Source organism: Pseudophryne corroboree, chromosome 8 (genome assembly GCF_028390025.1).
Source record: "Pseudophryne corroboree isolate aPseCor3 chromosome 8, aPseCor3.hap2, whole genome shotgun sequence".
Classification (NCBI taxonomy): domain Eukaryota; kingdom Metazoa; phylum Chordata; class Amphibia; order Anura; family Myobatrachidae; genus Pseudophryne; species Pseudophryne corroboree.
The window spans coordinates 56747076-56768515 of record NC_086451.1 but is presented as its reverse complement, the minus strand read 5'-3'; the positions used below and the strand labels follow the sequence as shown (position 1 = coordinate 56768515).

The 21440-nt window shown below is 45.3% G+C and overlaps 1 protein-coding gene across 2 annotated transcripts in view; it reads left to right on the top strand.

The window, feature by feature from the left end:
* Positions 1-21440, top strand: part of AKNA (AT-hook transcription factor) — a 71057-nt gene that overhangs the window by 29718 nt on the left and 19899 nt on the right. For both annotated transcript variants that reach the window (XM_063936426.1, XM_063936427.1), the window contains exons 12-15: positions 77-284; positions 1228-1325; positions 9454-9671; positions 19420-19555. In XM_063936426.1, coding sequence (XP_063792496.1) covers positions 77-284; positions 1228-1325; positions 9454-9671; positions 19420-19555 — 660 coding nt within the window. The remainder of the gene's footprint in view (positions 1-76; positions 285-1227; positions 1326-9453; positions 9672-19419; positions 19556-21440) is intronic.

Sequence of the window (21440 nt, the reverse complement as noted above, 5' to 3'; positions counted from 1 at the left end):
TATGTAATCTGTAGGCTGACACTGCACTCTTACAGCCACGGGTGTATTATATCTGCACCTCTCTGTGTTCTATCAGGACCTCCCATGGCTCAGAGACATTTCCACAGCGTCTTCCTATGAAGTCTTCTTTTCCCCAGCTAAGAGAGCAATCCTCCAGTACTCCGAAAGGCATACTGTCTATCAATGAGGAGGACACTCACAAATCCCAGTCTCGTAAGAATAGCAGCAGCAGCAAGAGTGCTAGCCCCTCAGCCCAGAAAGGGATGAAAGGAAACATTGCTCAGGTAAGGCAGGGACTATATATATGCAGTGATGTTTACTACTAGGTAAGTACAAGTTTCCGCAGTGGTCTTGTGTCTTTCATTCACTTTCAATTTATCTGTGACAGTGGTGAACACACCCTATGAGCCTTGTAGATCCCCCTGTAGCTATGGACCCCTGTAGCATTTTCTTCCACCGGTCCTGTAGCATTATCACCCAGCCACATACCCCCCCCCCCCCACACACACACACACACACACACACATTCCCATCACCCCTATAGCATTATTATTCCCAATCCTACTCCAGTTGCAATAGATACCCCTGTGGTATTAAACCTCCCGCCACATTGGTAATAGAACCCCACAGTAGCATTACCTTCCCCAAACAAAGAGTGTCCATACGTTCCCGCTGAAACATAATCCCTCCCCTGGTGGCTTTACATACCTCAGTGGCATGTCTCCTACCAAAATAATGAAGAAATGTATCTCTCATCTCACGTTCTACATTGAAAAATGGCTTTAAACCGGGATTTTCACAGGTTCTGTGGCAGATTTAAAACCAGGTGAAATGCAGGCTTGGTCAGCCAGCCACAGAACCTGTGTAATTCATGAGTATCCCACTTTAAAGGGATAGTATGGTAAGCCTAACTACTGTATTAAAGGAAGTCTTGTGTGCTCAAGTTCCATTTGGTTTCTATACAATTGGATGTTATTATGTTTGTGTGAATAAAGTTTTCTGTGGCTGCTGTTAATGGTTTCTGTTTATACACTTGGATCAAAGTAATGCTCATCCATTAATATACAGTATATGGTCTGATATTTGAACCCCGTTTCGCTGTTAGTGTTCCTGTGCCTCTCGTGTTTTTCTATTGTTACATTATTGTCATTTTTCGGCCCAAATTGGAAATTAAAAATTACTTGAATTTCAAACAAATGGCTTTATGGTGGGATTTATGTTCCACAGAGAAGGATCTTGTCCCCAGAAACTGATAGCGGATTTCTTGGGTCAGAAAGTGGACGGTCACCTCTCCAAAAGCAGAGACATCCGCCCAGCCTCACCAGGTAACACTGCCTGCATTTTCTAGGAACCATATTATTCACACATTTACAGGTAGATTTACTAAAGCTTCGAAAACGGAAAAGTGGTGGCATCGCCCATAGCAACCAATCCGATTCCAACTACCATTTCTCTATTGCTTCCTAGAAAATGAGAGTGAGAATCACATTGGTTGCTAGGGACAACACCTGCACTTGTCTGTTTTAAAAGCTTTAGTAAAGATTTTTGTATTTTATTTTGTTTACATCATGGGACCAAAATGTATTTTATTCAGGAATTCTTATCACTGATGGATATAACAAAACCCTCCAAAGCTTTTTGTTAGTTGCAAAATTAAAGTAAGCAATAATTAATTAATGACGTTATTGTTCAGTAATCTCGCTTTAATTCTGGAAGACTCATCTTTATCTGTAGTTCCGGCTATGAGTCTACTTGGGTAAATCTCTGCCAGTGTTACACATCCACCCTTCTTTGCAAATAATACTTCTTTAGTTTTATTTAGACATCATTTGAGTGGGACTTGGAATGGGATAACCAGCAATTGCCAAATCATCTCACAGATTTTTGTTGGGTTGAGGTCTGGGACTGGGCCAGCCCTAAAAGCAGGGAAGACACCCACCCATTGCATTAGGTTTCTGTCACTGTGCTTTATGGTGTTCTTAGTACAATGCACAATTTTAGATTTGCTTTGATAGTCCATTTATCTTCATGATGAAGCTTTTGTTTGAAAATGCATTAATAAGCTGTGGAGCCTGTTGCATTCAGATGCATTATATTCAAAACAATTGTAATACTTTCATTGTACATAGGTGGTCATTCCGAGTTGTTCGCTCGGTAAATTTCATCGCATCGCAGCGATTTTCCGCTTAGTGCGCATGCGCAATGTTCGCACTGCGACTGCGCCAAGTAAATTTGCTAAGAACTTTGGTCTTTTACTCACGGCTTTTTCTTCGTTCAGGCGATCGTAGTGTGATTGACTGGAAGTGGGTGTTTCTGGGCGGAAACAGGCCGTTTTATGGGCGTGTGGGAAAAAACGCTACCGTTTCTGGGAAAAACGCGGGAGTGGCTGGAGAAACGGAGGAGTGTCTGGGCGAACGCTGGGTGTGTTTGTGACGTCAAACCAGGAACGACAAGCACTGAACTGATCGCAGATGCCGAGTAAGTCTGGAGCTACTCAGAAACTGCACAGAGATGTCTTTTCGCAATATTGCGAATCTTTCGTTCGCAATGTTAAGAAGCTAAGATTCACTACCAGTAGGCGGCGGCTTAGCGTGTGCAAAGCTGCTAAAAGCAGCTTGCGAGCGAACAACTCGGAATGACCACCATAGTTGGACTCCAGTTAATTTCTTGGACTCTGAAAACAACTAATTGCATGCAGGGTTTAATCAGATATACCCAAAAAGGTGAATACTAATGTAATAAAGTATCACTTATTTTTATTTATATAATCCATTACCAAATGTGGAGCATTTTAATTACTTCACACATTGCAGATTTGTGTTGATGAAGTGATAAAAAAATGCCAAATAAATCAGTTTTGAATACTCCTTATGGCCACAGTATTTCTCCATTTTCTTCATACATGTTGAAGTGTGAATAGAGCTAATACATTTTTGTTATGTTTAATTAAATTGATCATTTTTATAATAAGAATTTACTTACCGATAATTCTATTTCTCGGAGTCCGTAGTGGATGCTGGGGTTCCTGAAAGGACCATGGGGAATAGCGGCTCCGCAGGAGACAGGGCACAAAAAGTAAAGCTTTAGGATCAGGTGGTGTGCACTGGCTCCTCCCCCTATGACCCTCCTCCAAGCCAGTTAGGTACTGTGCCCGGACGAGCGTACACAATAAGGGAGGAATTTTGAATCCCGGGTAAGACTCATACCAGCCACACCAATCACACCGTACAACTTGTGATCTAAACCCAGTTAACAGTATGATAACAGCGGAGCCTCTGAAAAGATGGCTCACAACAATAATAACCCGATTTTTGTAACTATGTACAAGTATTGCAGATAATCCGCACTTGGGATGGGCGCCCAGCATCCACTACGGACTCCGAGAAATAGAATTATCGGTAAGTAAATTCTTATTTTCTCTATCGTCCTAGTGGATGCTGGGGTTCCTGAAAGGACCATGGGGATTATACCAAAGCTCCCAAACGGGCGGGAGAGTGCGGATGACTCTGCAGCACCGAATGAGAGAACTCCAGGTCCTCTTTTGCCAGGATATCAAATTTGTAGAATTTTACAAACGTGTTCTCCCCTGACCACGTAGCTGCTCGGCAGAGTTGTAATGCCGAGACCTCTCGGGCAGCCGCCCAAGATGAGCCCACCTTCCTTGTGGAATGGGCCTTAACCGATTTAGACTGTGGCAGGCCTGCCTCAGAATGTGCAAGTTGAATTGTGTTACAAATCCAACGAGCAATCGCCTGCTTAGAAGCAGGCGCACCCAACTTGTTGGGTGCATACAGTATAAACAGCGAGTCAGATTTTCTGACTCCAGCTGTCCTGGAACATATTTTCAGGGCCCTGACAACTCCTAGCAACTTGGAGTCCTCCAAGTCCCTAGTAGGTGCAAGGCACCACAATAAGCTGGTTCAGGTGAAACACTGACACCACCTTAGGGAGAGAACTGGGGACGAGTCCGCAGCTCTGCCCTGTCCGAATGGACAAACAGATATGGGCTTTTTTGAGAAAAAACCACCAATTTGACACTCGCCTGGTCCAGGCCAGGGCCAAGAGCATGGTCACTTTTTATGTGAGATGCTTCAAATCCACATATTTGACTGGTTTTAAACCAATGTGATTTGAGGAATCCCAGAACTACGTTGAGATCCCACAGTGCCACTGGAGGCACAAAAAAGGGGTTTGTATATGCAATACTCCCTTGACAAACTTCTGGACTTCAGGAACTGAAGCCAATTCTTTCTGGAAGAAAATTTACAGGGCCGAATTTGAACCTTAATGGACCCCAATTTGAGGCCCATAGACACTCCTGTTTGCAGGAAATGCAGGAAACGACCGAGTTGAAATTTCTTTGTGGGGCCTTCCTGGCCTCACACCACGCAACATATTTTCGCCACACGTGGTGATAATGTTGTGCGGTCACCTCCTTTCTGGCTTTGACCAGGGTAGGAATGACCTCTTCCGGAATGCCTTTTTTCCCTTAGGATCCGGCTTTCCATCGCCATGCCGACAAACGCAGCTGCGGTAAGTCTTGGAACAGACATGGTACTTGCTGAAGCAAGTCCCTTCTTAGCGGCAGAGGCCATAAGACCTCTGTAAGCATCTCTTGAAGTTCCGGGTACCAAGTCCTTCTTGGCCAATCCGGAGCCATGAGTATAGTTCTTACTCCTCTACGTCTTATAATTCTCAGCACCTTAGGTATGAGAAGCAGAGGAGGGAACACATACACCGACTGGTACACCCACGGTGTTACCAGAACGTCCACATCTATTGCCTGAGGGTCTCTTGACCTGGCGCAATACCTGTCCCGTTTTTTGTTCAGACGGGACGCCATCATGTCCACCTTTGGTATTTCCCAACGGTTTACAATCATGTGGAAAAAACTTCTCAATGAAGTTTCCACTCTCCCGGGTGGAGGTCGTGCTGAGGAAGTCTGCTTCCCAGTTTCCATTCCCGGGATGAAAAACTGCTGACAGTGTTATCACATGATTTTCCGCCCAGCGAAAAGTCCTTGCAGTTTCTGCCATTGCCCTCCTGCTTCTTGTGTCGCCCTGTCTGTTTACGTGGGCGACTGCCGTGATGTTTTTCCCACTGGATCAATACCGGCTGACCTTGAAGCAGAGGTCTTGCTAAGCTTAGAGCATTATAAATTTACCCTTAGCTCCAGTATATTTATGTGGAGAAAAGTCTCCATACTTGATCACACTCCCTGGAAATTTTTTCCTTGTGTGACTGCTCCCCAGCCTCTCAGGCTGGGCTCCGTGGTTACCAGCATCCAATCCTGAATGCCGAATCTGCTGCCCTCTAGAAGATGAGCACTCTATAACCACCACAGGAGAGACACCCTTGTCCTTGGATATTGGGTTATCCGCTGATGCATCTGAAGATGCGATCCGGACCATTTGTCCAGCAGATCCCACTGAAAAGTTCTTACGTGAAATCTGCCGAATGGAATTGCTTCGTAGGAAGCCACCATTTTTACCAGGACCCTTGTGCAATGATGCACTGTTTTTAGGAGGTTCCTGACTTGCTCGGATAACTCCCTGGCTTTCTCTTCCGGGAGAAACACCTTTTTCTGGACTGTGTCCAGAATCATCCCTAGGCACAGCAGACGTGTCGTCGGGATCAGCTGCGATTTTGGAATATTTAGAATCCACCCGTGCTGATTGTAGCAGTATCCGAGATAGTGCTACTCCGACCTCCAACTGTTCCCTGGACTATGCCCCTATCAGGAGATCGTCCAAGTAAGGGATAATTAAGACGCCTTTTCTTCGAAGAAGAATCATCAATTCGGCCATTACCTTGGTAAAGACCCCAGGGTGCCGTGGACCATCCAAACGGCAGCGTCTGAAACTGATAGTGACAGTTCTGCACCACGAACCTGAGGTACCCTTAGTGAGAAGGGCAAATTTGGGACATAGAGGTAAGCATCCCTGATGTCCCGGGACACTATATAGTCCCCTTATTCCTGGTTCGTTATCACTGCTCTGAGTGACTTCAGCTTAATTTGAACCTTTGTAAGTGTTCAAAAAAATTTTTTTAGAATAAGTCTCACCTAGCCTTCTGGCTTCAGTACCACAATATAGTGTGGAATAATACCCCTTTTCTGTAGTAGGAGGGGTAATTTAATTATCACCTGCTGGGAATACAGCTTGTGAATTTTTTCCCATACTACCTCCTTGTCGGAGGGAGACTTGGTAAAGCAGACTTCAGGAGCCTGCGAAGGGGAAACGTCTCGACATTCCCATCTGTACCCCCGGGATACTACTTGTAGGATCCAGGGGTCCTGTACGGTCTCAGCGCCATGCTGAGAACTTGTCAGACGCGGTGGAACGCTTCTGTTCCTGGGAATGGGCTGCCTGCTGCAGTCTTCTTCCCTTTCCTCTATCCCTGGGCAGATATGATCTTATAGGGACGAGAGGACTGAGGCTGAAAAGACGGTGTCTTTTTCTGCAGAGATGTGACTTAGGGTAAAAAACGGTGGATTTTCCAGCAGTTGCCGTGACCACCAGGTCCGATGGACCGACCCCAAACAAGTCCTCTTCCTGTATACGGCCATACTGTGCCGTTTGGAATCTGCATCACCTGACCACTGTCGTGTCCATAACATCTTCTGGCAGTTATGGACATCGCGTTTATTCATGATGCCAGAGTGCAAATATCCCTCTGTGCATCTCGCATATATAGAAATGCTCTATAGTCAATAAAATACTGTCCCTGTCAAGGGTATCAATATTTTTAGTCAGGGAATCCGACCAAGCCACCCTAGCTCTGCACATCCAGGCTGAGGCGATCGCTGGCCGCAGTATAACACCAGTATGTGTGTATATACTTTTTATTATATTTTCCAGCCTTGTCAGCTGGTCCTTGAGGACGGCCCTATCTATAGACGGTACCGCCACTTGTTTTGATAAGCGTGTGAGCGCCTTATCCACCTTAAAGGGTGTTTCCCAACGCGCCCTAACTTCTGGCGGGAAAGGGTATACCGCCCATAATTTTCTATCGGGGGGAACCCACGCATCATCACACACTTTATTTAATTTATCTGATTCAGGAAAAACTATGGTAGTTTTTTCACATCCCACATAATACCCTCTTTTGTGGTACTTGTAGTATCAGAAATACGTAACACCTCCTTCATTGCCTTTAACGTGTGGCCCTAATAAGGAATACGTTTGTTTATTCACCGTCGACACTGGATTCAGTGTCCCTGTCTGTGTCTGTGTCGACCGACTAAAGTAAACGGGCGTTTTAAAACCCTTGACGGTGTTTTTGAGACGTCTGGACCGTACTAATTGTTTGTCGGCCGTCTCATGTCGTCAACCGACCTTGCAGCGTGTTGACATTATCACGTAATTTCCTAAATAAGCCATCCATTCCGGTGTCGACTCCCTAGAGAGTGACATCACCATTACAGGCAATTGCTCCGCCTCCTCACCAACATCGTCCTCCTACCTGTCGACACACACGTACCGACACACAGCACACACACAGGGAATGCTCTGATAGAGGACAGGACCCACTAGCCCTTTGGAGAGACAGAGGGAGAGTTTGCCAGCACACACCAAAAACGCTATAATTATATAGGGACAACCTTATATAAGTGTTTTCCCTTATAGCATCTTAATATATATATAAGCATATCGCCAAATTAGTGCCCCCCCTCTCTGTTTTAACCCTGTTTCTGTAGTGCAGTGCAGGGGAGAGCCTGGGAGCCTTCCCTCCAGCCTTTCTGTGAGGGAAAATGGCGCTGTGTGCTGAGGAGATAGGCCCCGCCCCTTTTTCGGCGGCCTCGTCTCCCGCTCTTAACGGATTCTGGCAGGGGTTAAATATCTCCATATAGCCTCCGGAGGCTATATGTGAGGTATTTTTAGCCAAAATAGGTATTCATTTGCCTCCCAGGGCGCCCCCCTCCCAGCGCCCTGCACCCTCAGTGACTGCCGTGTGAAGTGTGCTGAGAGGAAAATGGCGCACAGCTGCAGTGCTGTGCGCTACCTTTAGAAGACTGAGGAGTCTTCTGCCGCCGATTCTGGACCTCTTCTTACTTCAGCATCTGCAAGGGGGCCGGCGGCAAGGCTCCGGTGACCATCCAGGCTGTACCTGTGATCGTCCCTCTGGAGCTGATGTCCAGTAGCCAAGAAGCCAATCCATCCTGCACGCAGGTGAGTTCACTTCTTCTCCCCTAAGTCCCTCGTTGCAGTGATCCTGTTGCCAGCAGGACTCACTGTAAAATAAAAAACCTAAGCTAAACTTTCCTAAGCAGCTCTTTAGGAGAGCCACCTAGATTGCACCCTTCTCGGCCGGGCACAAAAATCTAACTGGCTTGGAGGAGGGTCATAGGGGGAGGAGCCAGTGCACACCACCTGATCCTAAAGCTTTACTTTTTGTGCCCTGTCTCCTGCGGAGCCGCTATTCCCCATGGTCCTTTCAGGAACCCCAGCATCCACTAGGACGATAGAGAAAATTAGTTAAGCCTTCACTAATACAGACTTTGAACAAAAAATCCTTACCCTTTCACTGACCTTCTGGATACTTCATGCTTATAGGAAATATAAGTTACTTCACTTTTATTGCAGAACTATTGGTATATTTTAGAGGTGTCACTTCATTTTGCCATTATACATCTGTTCGGGTGGTCTTCAGTATGCCGAATGTCGGGATTCCGGCGCACAGTATACCAGCGCCGGAATCCCGACACCCGGCATACCGACAGATATTCTCACTCGTGGGGGTCCACGACCCCCCTGGAGGGAGAATAAATAGTGTGGCGCGCATAGAGCGCCACCGTGCCCGCAGCGTGGGGCTCCTTTGCACTCGCCACACTGTCGGTATGCCGGCGGTCGGGCTCCCGGCGCCGGTATGCTGGTCGCCGGGAGCCCGGCCGCCGGCATACCATACTACACCCATCTGTTCACTGCATTGCAGCAATATGCTAAACTTTGCTCAGCTATATGCGATGGGTTACAGCTGAAGATTCTTCAAAGCAAAATATCTGACATTGGTGATGCAAAACCTTGTGTTATACGGTTACCCCTTTCACACTACATGCAAAATCCCGGGTTATTGTACGTGTATGCACAGCAATCTGGGATTTTGCTCTGCGTGAAAGCAAACTACCGGCTCCCCGAGCCTGCTCTTTAACAGGGTCGGGGCTGAGACCTGGGAATTTCCGGCTTGCTAGATCCCCCCCAAATTCCCAGCAGGATGTGTGAAAGGGGTGTAACTCTGAGTGATCATAGGTATGCTATTAGTACTTCTGCCATTTCCCTTCTTTTCATATGCTTCTAATACTAAAAGTGACCAGTTCCCAAAGTATTATATGAAAAAACAAAAACCACAACGCACCATTGGACACCACCCCGGAAGCCATGATACCCTCCACACCATTTATTTTTCCTCTCCATACACCAAGCGTCTTTCATCTCACTCTCCATCTCCTCTCAGGGACCATCCTGAATTACCAGACTGTTCAGCCACTTCTCCCATGAACAGAGGGAGACAACCTTCTAAAGCCGAAAGTGACCACTTGTCTGGTGTACGCAAACCCGTATGGGAGAAGAGGAAACAGAACGGTCACTGGACAGGTCTCTCGGAAGCCAGCTCTCCTTCCCCAGGCCCCAAGAGCCTGACTGAAAGTGAGAACAGGGAATCGAGTGAACCTGGTGAGTGGTTTTGATGAATGTATTCACACATCAGGGTTCATTCTTTAAATTGTACCGTTGGGTTTTTCCCCAGACTATCTGTAGCCATAATCTTTTTATTAACTAGGAAGTAGATTTACTGAAACATGTAAAAAATGGCAGTGTTGCCGAACCAACCGGATTCTAGCTACCAGATTCTAGACTGTATTAGATAAATGTTAGCTGGCATCTCATTGGTTGTCCACTTTTCCTCTTTAGAAGTTTTAGTAAACATGCCCCTAGGCTTAGGCTTGTTTACAGTGACTCTATAATATATTGTTTCATCTGGTATAATTATTGCCTCTCTGTTGGGTATTTGTCAAGCTGAAGAGTAAAGTTTGATTTCACTTATCACCACAATTTATCATTAAGATATCGCCAGGACAGCAGAGTGATAATCAGTGTTCTGGACGATACTGGCCAGTAGCATTAAGGGTTCATTTATCACTACGGCTAAATCAGGGAATATTTTATATTAATTTGCTGTCACAGTCAGTGGCGCCAAGAGGGGCGGGAACTGGTACTAATTACCCCAGTCTAGGATTCTGGAGGGGTCCGGGTCCACTACGGTTCTGGTATGAATGGTCGACCATGTTATGGTCGACAGTCATTAGGTCGACCACTATTGGTCTACATTGGCATGGTCGACATGGACAAATTGTCGACGCATGAAAATGGACGACACATGAAAAGGTCGACATGAGGTTTTTAACTTTTTTTGTGTCGTTTTCTGCGTAAAGTGACTGGGAACCCCAATTAGTGCACCGCGTCCCCTCGCACGGGCAAGGTGCCCGATTGGGAACAGATTACCGTTCCCAATCGTAGTCCACGTGGATCGTAAAGTATGGAAAAGTTCCCCAAAAGAAAAAAAATGTGAAAAATTCATGTCGACCTTTTCATGTGTCGACCATTTTCACGTGTTGACCATGTGTCCATGTCGACCATGTCAATGTCGACCAATAGTGGTCGACCTAATGACTGTCGACCATAACATGGTCAACCATCCAAATGGATACCGTCCACTACCCAGCTACCAAGTATACCTATACTAAAGGTCAGTGACATCTTTCCAGTGATATCTTCAGGAAGATGGCGCCCGCACATTGAGAGCAAATACTCTGACACTGTGCCAGTCTTTCATCTCTAGTGCTAATGCGCCATCTTCCCAAATATCACTGGGAAGATGGTGCTGACCGAGGAGGAGAGACACTCTCCCCACCCCCGCACCCCTGGATTAGAATGGCTTTCACTGCGGGGCCAGAAATTCATTTTTCCCATTGTATTATTTTTAGTTTATGCCCCCTTTTAGGCCACATCCCCTTTCATTACTGGGGCCCGATGTTGCTCTCTACTCCCCTGATTACTGTTTATAGGGCCTAATTAAGACATGATCATAGGCTACGATCAGCCACCCTGACATGCGGGGGGACACCCAGCACAGGGCTAGTCCGTCCCGCATGTCTGGCCCTTCCCCCGCCGCACGGGTGCGATAGCGTCTTTTCGCCACGTACTGGGTCGCAGTGGCTGCGCGTGACATCACGCAGCCGCCGCGCCCCGCGTGTGACATCACGCAGCCGCCGCGCCCCTCCCCCCGCACAGTCTGGGCAAGCCTGCGTTTCCCGGACCGCGCCCCCAAAACGGCGACCGAACGCCACTGGCCCGCCCCCTCCCGCCTTGCGAACACCTCTGCCTGTCAATCAGGCAGAGGCGATCGCTGGTCTGAGATGCCGATCGTATCTCTGGCATGCACATGCGGACTGCGGCACATGCGCAGTTCAGACCTGATCGCCCGCTGGGCGAAAACGCACAGCAGCGATCAGGTCTGAATTAGCCCCATAGTCTCTGGGAATATGCACATACGCGACTTGGCTAGAAGATCCACTTATGCGTGACTTGAGTAGCAGTTCTACTAAAGGAAAAATACAAATAAAATTACTAAAAAACATATACAGGTTGAGTTTCCCATATCCAAATATTCCGAAATACGGAATATTCCAAACTACGGAATTTTTTGAGTGAGACTGAGATAGTGAAACCTTTGTTTTCTGATGGCTTAATGTACACAAACTTTGTTTAATGCACAAAGTTATTAAAAATATTGTATTAAATGACCTTCAGGCTGTGTGTATAAAGTGTATATGAAACATAAATGCATTCTGTGCTTAGACTTGGGTCCTATCGCCATGATATCTCATTATGGTATGCAATTATTCCAAAATACAGAAAAATCCAATATCCAACTTACTTCTGGTCCCAAGAATTTTGGATAAGGGATACTCAACCTGTATATAAAAACATGAGAAACAGTTTTGAAGCTATTGATGGCTACCAAAAAGGTTTTATTGAAATAATAAAGCATTTTTTTTTCATATATCTTATAACGGAAGAAGGATTGCGTCTGTACTTGTACTGACGCGATCTGTGCTAAGTAGGTTTACCCTCACCAGCGCATCCGGGATAAATAGTGCAAATCGCTCAGTTTCGCCGCAGATATGTTTTTTTTTTGCTTTTTAATAAATAGAGGCCTGGCGCCTTAACATGTGTTTCATCGATATCTGTAGCCCCTGGTGAACTGACAGGCTGAGCTATCATCAGTATTGGCTTAGTCTATAAAATGGCTGCCTCCAGAGTTACTGTGCTCCCCCACCCTGCTCTCCGTGTCCAAACGCAAATCTAAATTGCCTCCAGTTTACAATCAGCCCCTTAACATGCACCCCATATGCCATTCACCTAAATGGTTTATCAAGCCAATCACAGCATGCTTTCTCTCACACCTTGGGTGGTGCATCTCAAACTAGAGGTCCACCCTCCTGCCGCTTTACTAGGTGAGGTGTAACAATGCAGAGGTCCACCCTCCTGCTGCTTTACTAGGTGAGGTGCAACCACGTGCAGAGGTCCACCCTCCTGCCGCTTTACTAGGTAAGGTGCAACCATGTGCAGAGGTCCACCCTCCTGCCGCTTTTTTAGGAGAGGTGCAAGCATGTTCAGAGGTCCACCCTCCTGCCGCTTTACTAGGTGAAGTGCAACAATGTGCAGAGGTCCACCCTCCTGCCGCTTTACTAGGTGAAGTGCAACAATGTGCAGAGGTCCACCCTCCTGCCGCTTTACAAGGTGAAGTGCAACAATGTGCAGAGGTCCACCGTCCTGCCGCTTTACTAGATGGGGTGTAACAATGTGCAGAGGTCCACCCTCCTGCCGCTTTACTAGGTGAAGTGCAACAATGTGCAGAGGTCCACCGTCCTGCCGCTTTACTAGATGGGGTGTAACAATGTGCAGAGGTCCACCCTCCTGCCGCTTTGTAACCACCTTGGTGTGTTTGAGACTTTAGAGGTCATTCAGTTCCGATCGCATGCTAGCTTTTTTTGCAGCAGTGTGATCGGGTCTTAAATGCGCATGCGTATGCACCACAATACACAGGCGCGTCTGCCGCCAGCGACGGGCATCACCGTACAGCGACGGATTTTGTGAAGAAAGCGGGTGTGATCGCAAGAAGATTGACAGGAAGAGGTCATTTGACCGTTTTTAGGAGTGTCCGGGAGAACGCAGGCGTGTCCATCAATTCGGAAGGAGGGTCTCTGATGTCAGCATTGGTCCGGATTGTCGCAGCGGCTGAGTAAGTCCTGGGCTGTGCAGAGACTGCACAAACTTTTGTTTGTGCAGCTGTCTGCACATCCGTTCGCACCCCTGCACATCGATTACTCCCTCCCCCTGTAGGTGGCGATTACCTGGTCGCAGCAGTGCAAAAAATGCCTGCTTGCGGCCAGGTCTGAATTAGGCCCTTTATATTGGACACAGGGGGAAATTCAGACTTGATCACTAGGCTGCGTTTTCATACAGCGAGCGATCAGGTCTAAACTGCGCATTCGTATTCGCCGCAGTGCGCAGGCACGTCGCACGGGTACAAAGCTGATCGCCACTCAGCGATGGGTTTGTGCGAAGGATCCATGGTTCCGGTATGAATGGTCTACCACAGGCATGTCCAAACTGCGGCCCTCCAGCTGTTGTGAAACTACATATCCCAGCATGCCCTGACACAGTTTTGCTGTCAGATAATGCTAAAGCTGTGTCAGGGCATGCTGGGATGTGTAGTTTCTCAACAGCTGGAGGGCCGCAGTTTGGACATGCCTGGTCTACCATGTTATGGTCGACAGTCATTAGGTCGACCACTATTGGTCGACATTTGCATGGTCGACATGGACAAATGGTCAACGTATGAAAATGGTCGACACATTAAAAGGTCGACATGAGTTTTTTTACTTTTTTGGTGTCGTTTTTTGCGTAAAGCGACGGGAACCCCAATTAGTGCACTGCATCCCCTCGCATGGCTCGCAGCTTCGGGTTACCGTTCCCAATCGTAGTCCACGTGGATCGTAAAATATGGAAAAGTTACAGAAAAGGAAAAAAATTTGAAAAACGCATGTCGACCTTTTCATGTGTCGACCTTTCATGTGTCGACCATGTGTCCACGTCGACCATGTCAATGTCGACCAATAGAGGTCGACTTAATGACTGTCGACCATAACATGGTCGACCATCCAAACGGATACCAGGATCCATTCGCACGGGCGATCGCAAGGAGAATGACAGGAAGAAGGCGTATGTGGGTGACAACTGACCGTTTTCTGGGAGTGTTTGGTAAAATGCAGGCGTGTCCAAGCGGTTGCAGGGAGGGTTCCTGATGTCAGTTCCGGTCCCGGACAGGCTGAAGTGATCGCAGCGGCTGGGTAAGTCCTGGACTGCGCAGAGACTGCACAAGATGTGTTTGTACAGCTCTGCTACACATGCGTTCGCACATTTGCACAGCGAAAATACACTCCCCTATGGGCTGCGACTATCTGATCGCAGTAGTGCAAAAATAGCGATCAGGTGTGAATTAGCCCCACAGTGGAATTGCAGGTCTCTGCCCAAATTCAGCAGACAGGCACAAAACACATTCCGCTAAAACCATAAGATGAGACCTGATGTCCCCAGATCGGAGCTGGTGCAACAGTCCAGTTCTATTACACAGTGGGAAAGGCCGTACACCTCCCCGCAGAGAATGGGCCGCCACTACACATGCATCCTCCCCGTGCCTTTAGCTCATGTCACTAATCTTACTCTGCACAGTGAAATCTCAGGCTTGCCCAGGTCATGTTTGCCCTTTACCAGCGTGCCCAGTCTGTGCTTTACAATACCCTCACTCCATCCACTGGCTGTTCTGGTGCTCCTTCGCAAACGTAGCCATCTTGCTGAGTAACCCTACACACAGTGGCGGAAGTCTCTTTGAACGTGAGCGTGCGGAACGTGACGGCTCTGCCAGAGAGGATTCTGGGATGAGCCTTGGCTTTTTACTTTTCTTTAAATTAGACCCGGTGTGTTTTGCTGCTGCACTTCTCCTGCTATTTTCAATATAAGTAACATAGTATAGTTTCTATCTTTGGAAACTTTCCGGAACATGCCCTAGAAATGTATATTGAACGTGAACATGGGCGTAGCTGTAGTTGGTGCAAGGGGCGGCATTGCTATGGGGCCCAGAGGCTTAGTGTATGGGGCCCATGATCAAGTTATATAGTGTTCTACCAATCTGACCGGCCCGGCCTGAATGGGGTGACATTCCATTATCATTGAGTGGTGTGTGTAGTGGATGTTATAATGGTAAGGGGGCACTACCGTGGCATAATCTGAACTCGGCACTCTAATGTGGAACAATATGAACTGAAGGCACTATAGTGTGGCATAGTATGACCAGTGGGCACTGTAATGTGGCATAATATGAACTGAAAGCACTATAATGTGGCATAACATGACCAGGGGGCACTACAGTGTGGTATAATAGGAACTGAGAGCATCACAATGTGGCATGTAATTATCTGGGGCCAGTACAATGTGGCATATTATGAACTGGGGCACTATAGTGTGGCGTAGTATGACCAGTGGGCACTGTAATGTGGCATAATATGAACTGAAAGCACTATAATGTGGCATAACATGACCAGGGGGCACTACAGTGTGGTATAATAGGAACTGAGAGCATCACAATGTGGCATGTAATTACCTGGGGCCAGTACAATGTGGCATATTATGAACTGGGGCACTACAGTCTGACATAATATGTAATGGAGACACTGTATGGGATAATACGAATTAGGAGCACCGTGTGGTATAATGTATACTGGCAGCACTACAATGCAGCATAATTAGGGCACTGCTATGAGGCATACAGTTTACTAGGGCACTACTGTGGGGCATAAAATAAGCTAAGGGCACTACTACGGATCAGAAAATGAACAGCTGCTGTGGAGAGATGTGTCTCTAGAAGCATTGGGAAAGGGGCACCTTCAAAATGTTGCTATGGGGCCCTCAAAGTTCTGGCCGTGCCCCTGAAAATGAATATTTGACCCAACATCACTATTACTTAATGTAGTAATAGAAATATATATCTTTGATAAACTATAGACAAAGATAAGGAGCGCTAGTTGTAGTATATTTAATAATAAATTTAATATCAATTTAAAAACACATATACATATAATAAGACCTCAAAATAGAAATCTAAACAAGCTGGTACTTCAATAAGCTTATCGTTGTGCACATAGCTCTAAATTTTAACTCAAAATTGTTATATCCAATAGTAACGAGTTCCAATTAAGGAACACAGAAATAGGTATCAAAGATTATGCCGGCCAAAGCTCTTTTATGGATCCGGATATCCTTTTAAAGCCTGGAAATTATAAAGTGTCCTCCAGATGCATAGGCAATAATTAACGTGTAGACAGCTTCAGGACAATTAGTAGAAACAATTAGTAACAGTTCAAAGAACAGTAACGTGTGTCTATACAGACAATACTCTGAAGCTGTATTATGCCCACCAGATACACAGATGTTAATTGTCGTACTAACGGCTTAAGGATAGTTTGTAATAGTATTTAATACCAATTAGGTAGCAGTAAGTGATGTCCATGCAAACAGTGCTCTGCAGCTTTATTATGTCCTCCAGATACACAAGCATTAAATAACCGTACTAGCAGCTTCAGGATAATTTGTTATGGTACTCAGTGCCGATTCAGATCACAATATAGTGTATTCATGCAGACAATGCACATTTAAAGATGGAATTACCAGACCAGGCTGTCACGGAACTTTATCCACCAAGTGCTGTTTGTTTTTCAAGCTATCACTGCTTAGATGTTTTAACGGTACCGTAGTAACTCTAGCGGTCAAAGAGATCCAAAGGAGGATTCGCCGGATCTGGCAATCACGGCATTCGGTCCTCGCGGCTGGTCGGCACGGTGAGTACTTGTACACACAGAAGGCGGCTGGAGTATAAATGAGCTGGCTGCAGCTTGCAGAGCGCAGAACGGAGGGTCCTCTACGCGTTTCTCCGCTATAGTAATGAGCGGTTTCCTCAGGAGATTAGTACAGGTGTCCACAACAGGTGTGCTTTTAAGGTCCATTTGACCAATGAAGGAATCCCATTCCGTTAGAGTACACCTGTATCTAATTAGCGCACCGGCTTAATAGTTTAGAAAATATATATATAAACCTAACGATTTTTATATCATAATAAAGAAAAATAACAATATCTAAAATATTCATTAATACATATATATTTCTCATACAGGTATATAAATTATAAAGATCTATAAATCACGTTTTTTTGGCATCAAAGAGAAAGTCGATGTGATCTAAACAGACCTCGCATCACATAAGACTAACATAGAACTCTATCCCAGACATGAGTCTCCATAGCTCACATGGTAAGCAACCATTGATTAAAACTTAATTATAATAGAGACTAGTTCTGGACTTTGAGCTCTGGTTGGGTTCCATTGGGATTCGATCCTGTGACCTTGTTAGTCGTGGTCTGGTTGCTTACCATGTGAGCTATGGAGACTCATGTCTGGGATAGAGTTCTATGTTAGTATTATGTGATGCGAGGTCTGTTTAGATCACATCGACTTTCTCTTTGATGCCAAAAAACGTGATTTATAGATCTTTATAATTTATATACCTGTATGAGAAATATATATGTATTAATGAATATTTTAGATATTGTTATTTTTCTTTATTATGATATAAAAATCGTTAGGTTTATATATATATTTTCTAAACTATTAAGCTGGTGCGCTAATTAGATACAGGTGTACTCTAAAGGAATGGGATTCCTTCATTGGTCAAATGGACCTTAAAAGCACACCTGTTGTGGACACCTGTACTAATCTCCTGAGGAAACCGCTCATTACTATATCGGAGAAACGCGTAGAGGACCCTCCGTTGTGCACTCTGCAAGCTGCAGCCAGCTCATTTATACTCCAGCCGCCTCCTGTGTGTACAAGTACTCACCGTGCCGACCAGCCGCAAGGACCGAATGCCGTGATTGCCAGATCCGGCGAATCCTCCTTTGGATCTCTTTGACCGCTAGAGTTACTACGGTACCGTTAAAACATCTAAGCAGTGATAGCTTGAAAAACAAACAGCACTTGGTGTATAAAGTTCCGTGACAGCCTGGTCTGGTAATTCCATCTTTAAATGTGCATTGTCTGCATGAATACACTATATTGTGATCTGAATCGGCACTGAGTACCATAACAAATTATCCTGAAGCTGCTAGTACGGTTATTTAACGCTTGTGTATCTGGAGGACATAATAAAGCTGCAGAGCACTGTTTGCATGGACATCACTTACTGCTACCTAATTGGTATTAAATACTATTACAAACTATCCTTAAGCCGTTAGTACGACAATTAACATCTGTGTATCTGGTGGGCATAATACAGCTTCAGAGTATTGTCTGTATAGACACACGTTACTGTTCTTTGAACTGTTACTAATTGTTTCTACTAATTGTCCTGAAGCTGTCTACACGTTAATTATTGCCTATGCATCTGGAGGACACTTTATAATTTCCAGGCTTTAAAAGGATATCCGGATCCATAAAAGAGCTTTGGCCGGCATAATCTTTGATACCTATTTCTGTGTTCCTTAATTGGAACTCGTTACTATTGGATATAACAATTTTGAGTTCAAAATTAGAGCTATGTGCACAACGATAAGCTTATTGAAGTACCAGCTTGTTTAGATTTCTATTTTGAGGTCTTATTATATGTATATGTGTTTTTAAATTGCTATTAAATGTATTATTACATATACTACAACTAGCGCTCCTTATCTTTGTCTATAGTTTATCAAAGATATATATTTCTATTTTAATTGACATCCAGAATGTCTTATAGGAGCTGCAATGTGAATTGAAGTCTTTTAATATAATTCATAGATTTTGTTTATACAGGTAGCTATATAAAATTTGTTTGTGCGCCCGATTCATTCTTCATATGCGCTCAAATAATTCTGAGAGCATCTGAAGAATATTATTATCATCATTAATGTAGTAATAGTAATTATAGTGAGATGGGTCATATTTCCTATGGACAAGAACTATACATTGGGGGGAATCCAGTTGTTCTCGATGATTTTTACACCCCCCAAAGAATAAAAAATTAAAATGGGCTATTTTCACAATTTTTGCCCGATCATGGTTTTTGGGCAATTAAATTCCAGCCCATTATTTTCGCACAAAAAATGGCCAGCTTTTGGGTGGAAACACGTGGATCTGTAATAGGTTCCAAGATCGCAAAAACGGCTCAGTTTTTGGGGACAGTGATGGCTTTTGGGGACAATTGAATAACCCCCGGCATGTCTGCACTACAGCAGTGGTTGCTGCATACTCACCCATCTTTCTCTCCATTGCAGATGAATCTGACTCCGAGCAGGAAGCTCTTAATGATGTCATGGGGGATCCTTCCTCTGGAGCCTCCCCATTACTGTCACCTACTGAGGAACTATCCCCGCATGATGGAAACGTTGTGGAGTCTCGTACAGCGAGAGAGTAAGTCAGGGCAAGCTCATTTATTCTCCTTTATACGTCCTTCTTGTTACTTGCCTGTTTTTTCATTACGTTTATGTCTCTCACCCCACCAGCCCATTGCATCGGCTGTTCCCAGACATTTCTGTTGGAACAACTGCATTTAAAACATAATACTTGGAGGTGAGAAAGGAAGTGGTATCTAATATAGGACTCTCTGCTTTGCTTATCACAATCTCTCTATTCCCCCCCCCCCCCCACACACACACACACTCCCTCCTGCTGTTGGACTACACAGCCCAGCATGCCCTGCCACAGATATAGCATGCCCTACCAGCAAAACTGTGGCAGAGCATGCTGGGATGTGTAGTTCCACAGCAGCTGAATACCGCACATTGCATACCCCAGACCCCCGTCACTGTCCAGGAACGCCCGCTACATTTTCACTGCAAACCAATCTCCTTGCGTGCGCCTGAAATCGCAGCTGTGACTCTGTAGGGACGCAGGCGTGGTGTGACGTAGATGATAGAAAAAAAAGATCCACTACGTCCACCTCTATATCAGCCGCTAAGTTTGGTGCCTTATTATAGAATTGATCATACACAAAAATAAAAACACTGCAAGGAATCACAAATCTCAAAGCAAGCTGACCTAAATAATACTGAGCTTTATTCTATGACACCCAGAGCATTAGATTATATTCATGTGAATAAGTATTGTTCTAAACAAATAACATGATCAGCCAGACCATAGACAGAGAACCAGGTAGATTGGCAATAAGCTTTCATCTAATTGGCTCCCCACGGTATTCCTCCGTTTGCTACCGCACCTGAGTATATGTTACAAATAGTCTAATTAGCGCTAGGCCAGTGATTATTTCACAGTGGGATATATGACTAATCCGTGATCTATTATAGATGCTTGTTCCAAATCTCTATCTGTTCTATGTGTTTCACTGTGAAAATAAATAAAAAATGAATAGATAAAAATATATTGATACGCAAATGCAGGCCCTGTTAATGTATCTGTTAATGATCTTGCAGGATTAGAGGAAGAGATAGTGATAATGATAGACAAGCAGTAATAGCAGACAAGGCTTTGGGGTATATGTAACAGCCTGAGATTTGCAGACATCGATGAAATCCCAGTGAGTTGCCCGATGTTTGAAAGTGGCAATCATTTAAAAGGCAATACCAGCTTTTTACCTACAGTATGTCCTCCTGGGTCTGTTCTCAGAAATAACTGGTATCATTATATCCCACCTTTTTGTTCCCTTGTGTAATTCTCTTCCAGTATCTCTCTCTTAGGGGGTCATTCCAAGTTGATCGCGCGCTGAAGTTTTTCGCAGCGCAGTGAACAGGTTACTACTACGCAATGCGTATGCACCGCAATGCGCGCGCGCGCGTCATACAGGTACAAAGAGGATCGTTCCTGGGTGATGGATTTAACGAAGAATAAATTTGTACAGCCGATCGCAAGGAGAATGACAGGAAGAGGGCGTTTATGGGTGTCAACTGACCGTTTTCAGGGAGTGTTTGGGAAAACGCAGGCGTGTCCAAGCGTTTGCAGGGCGGGTGTCTGACGTCAATTCCGGGACCAAAAAGACTGAAGTGATCGCAGCAGCTGAGTAAGTCCAGAGCTACTCAGAAACTGCTAAAAACTTTTTCTTACCGCTCGGCTGCACACGCGTTCGCAGAGCGAAAATACACTCCCCTGTGGGCAGCGACTATGCGTTTGCACGGCTGCTAAAAGTAGCTAGCGAGCGATCAATTCGGAATGACCCCCTTAGGCTGGGTACACACTTGAATGATTTATCGTTCATTCAAGCGATAAATCAAGTGGGCATGCATGAATAGTGGCACCTACGATCCATAGAGAATATAGTGTAAGATTGCGAGTGTGACTATAC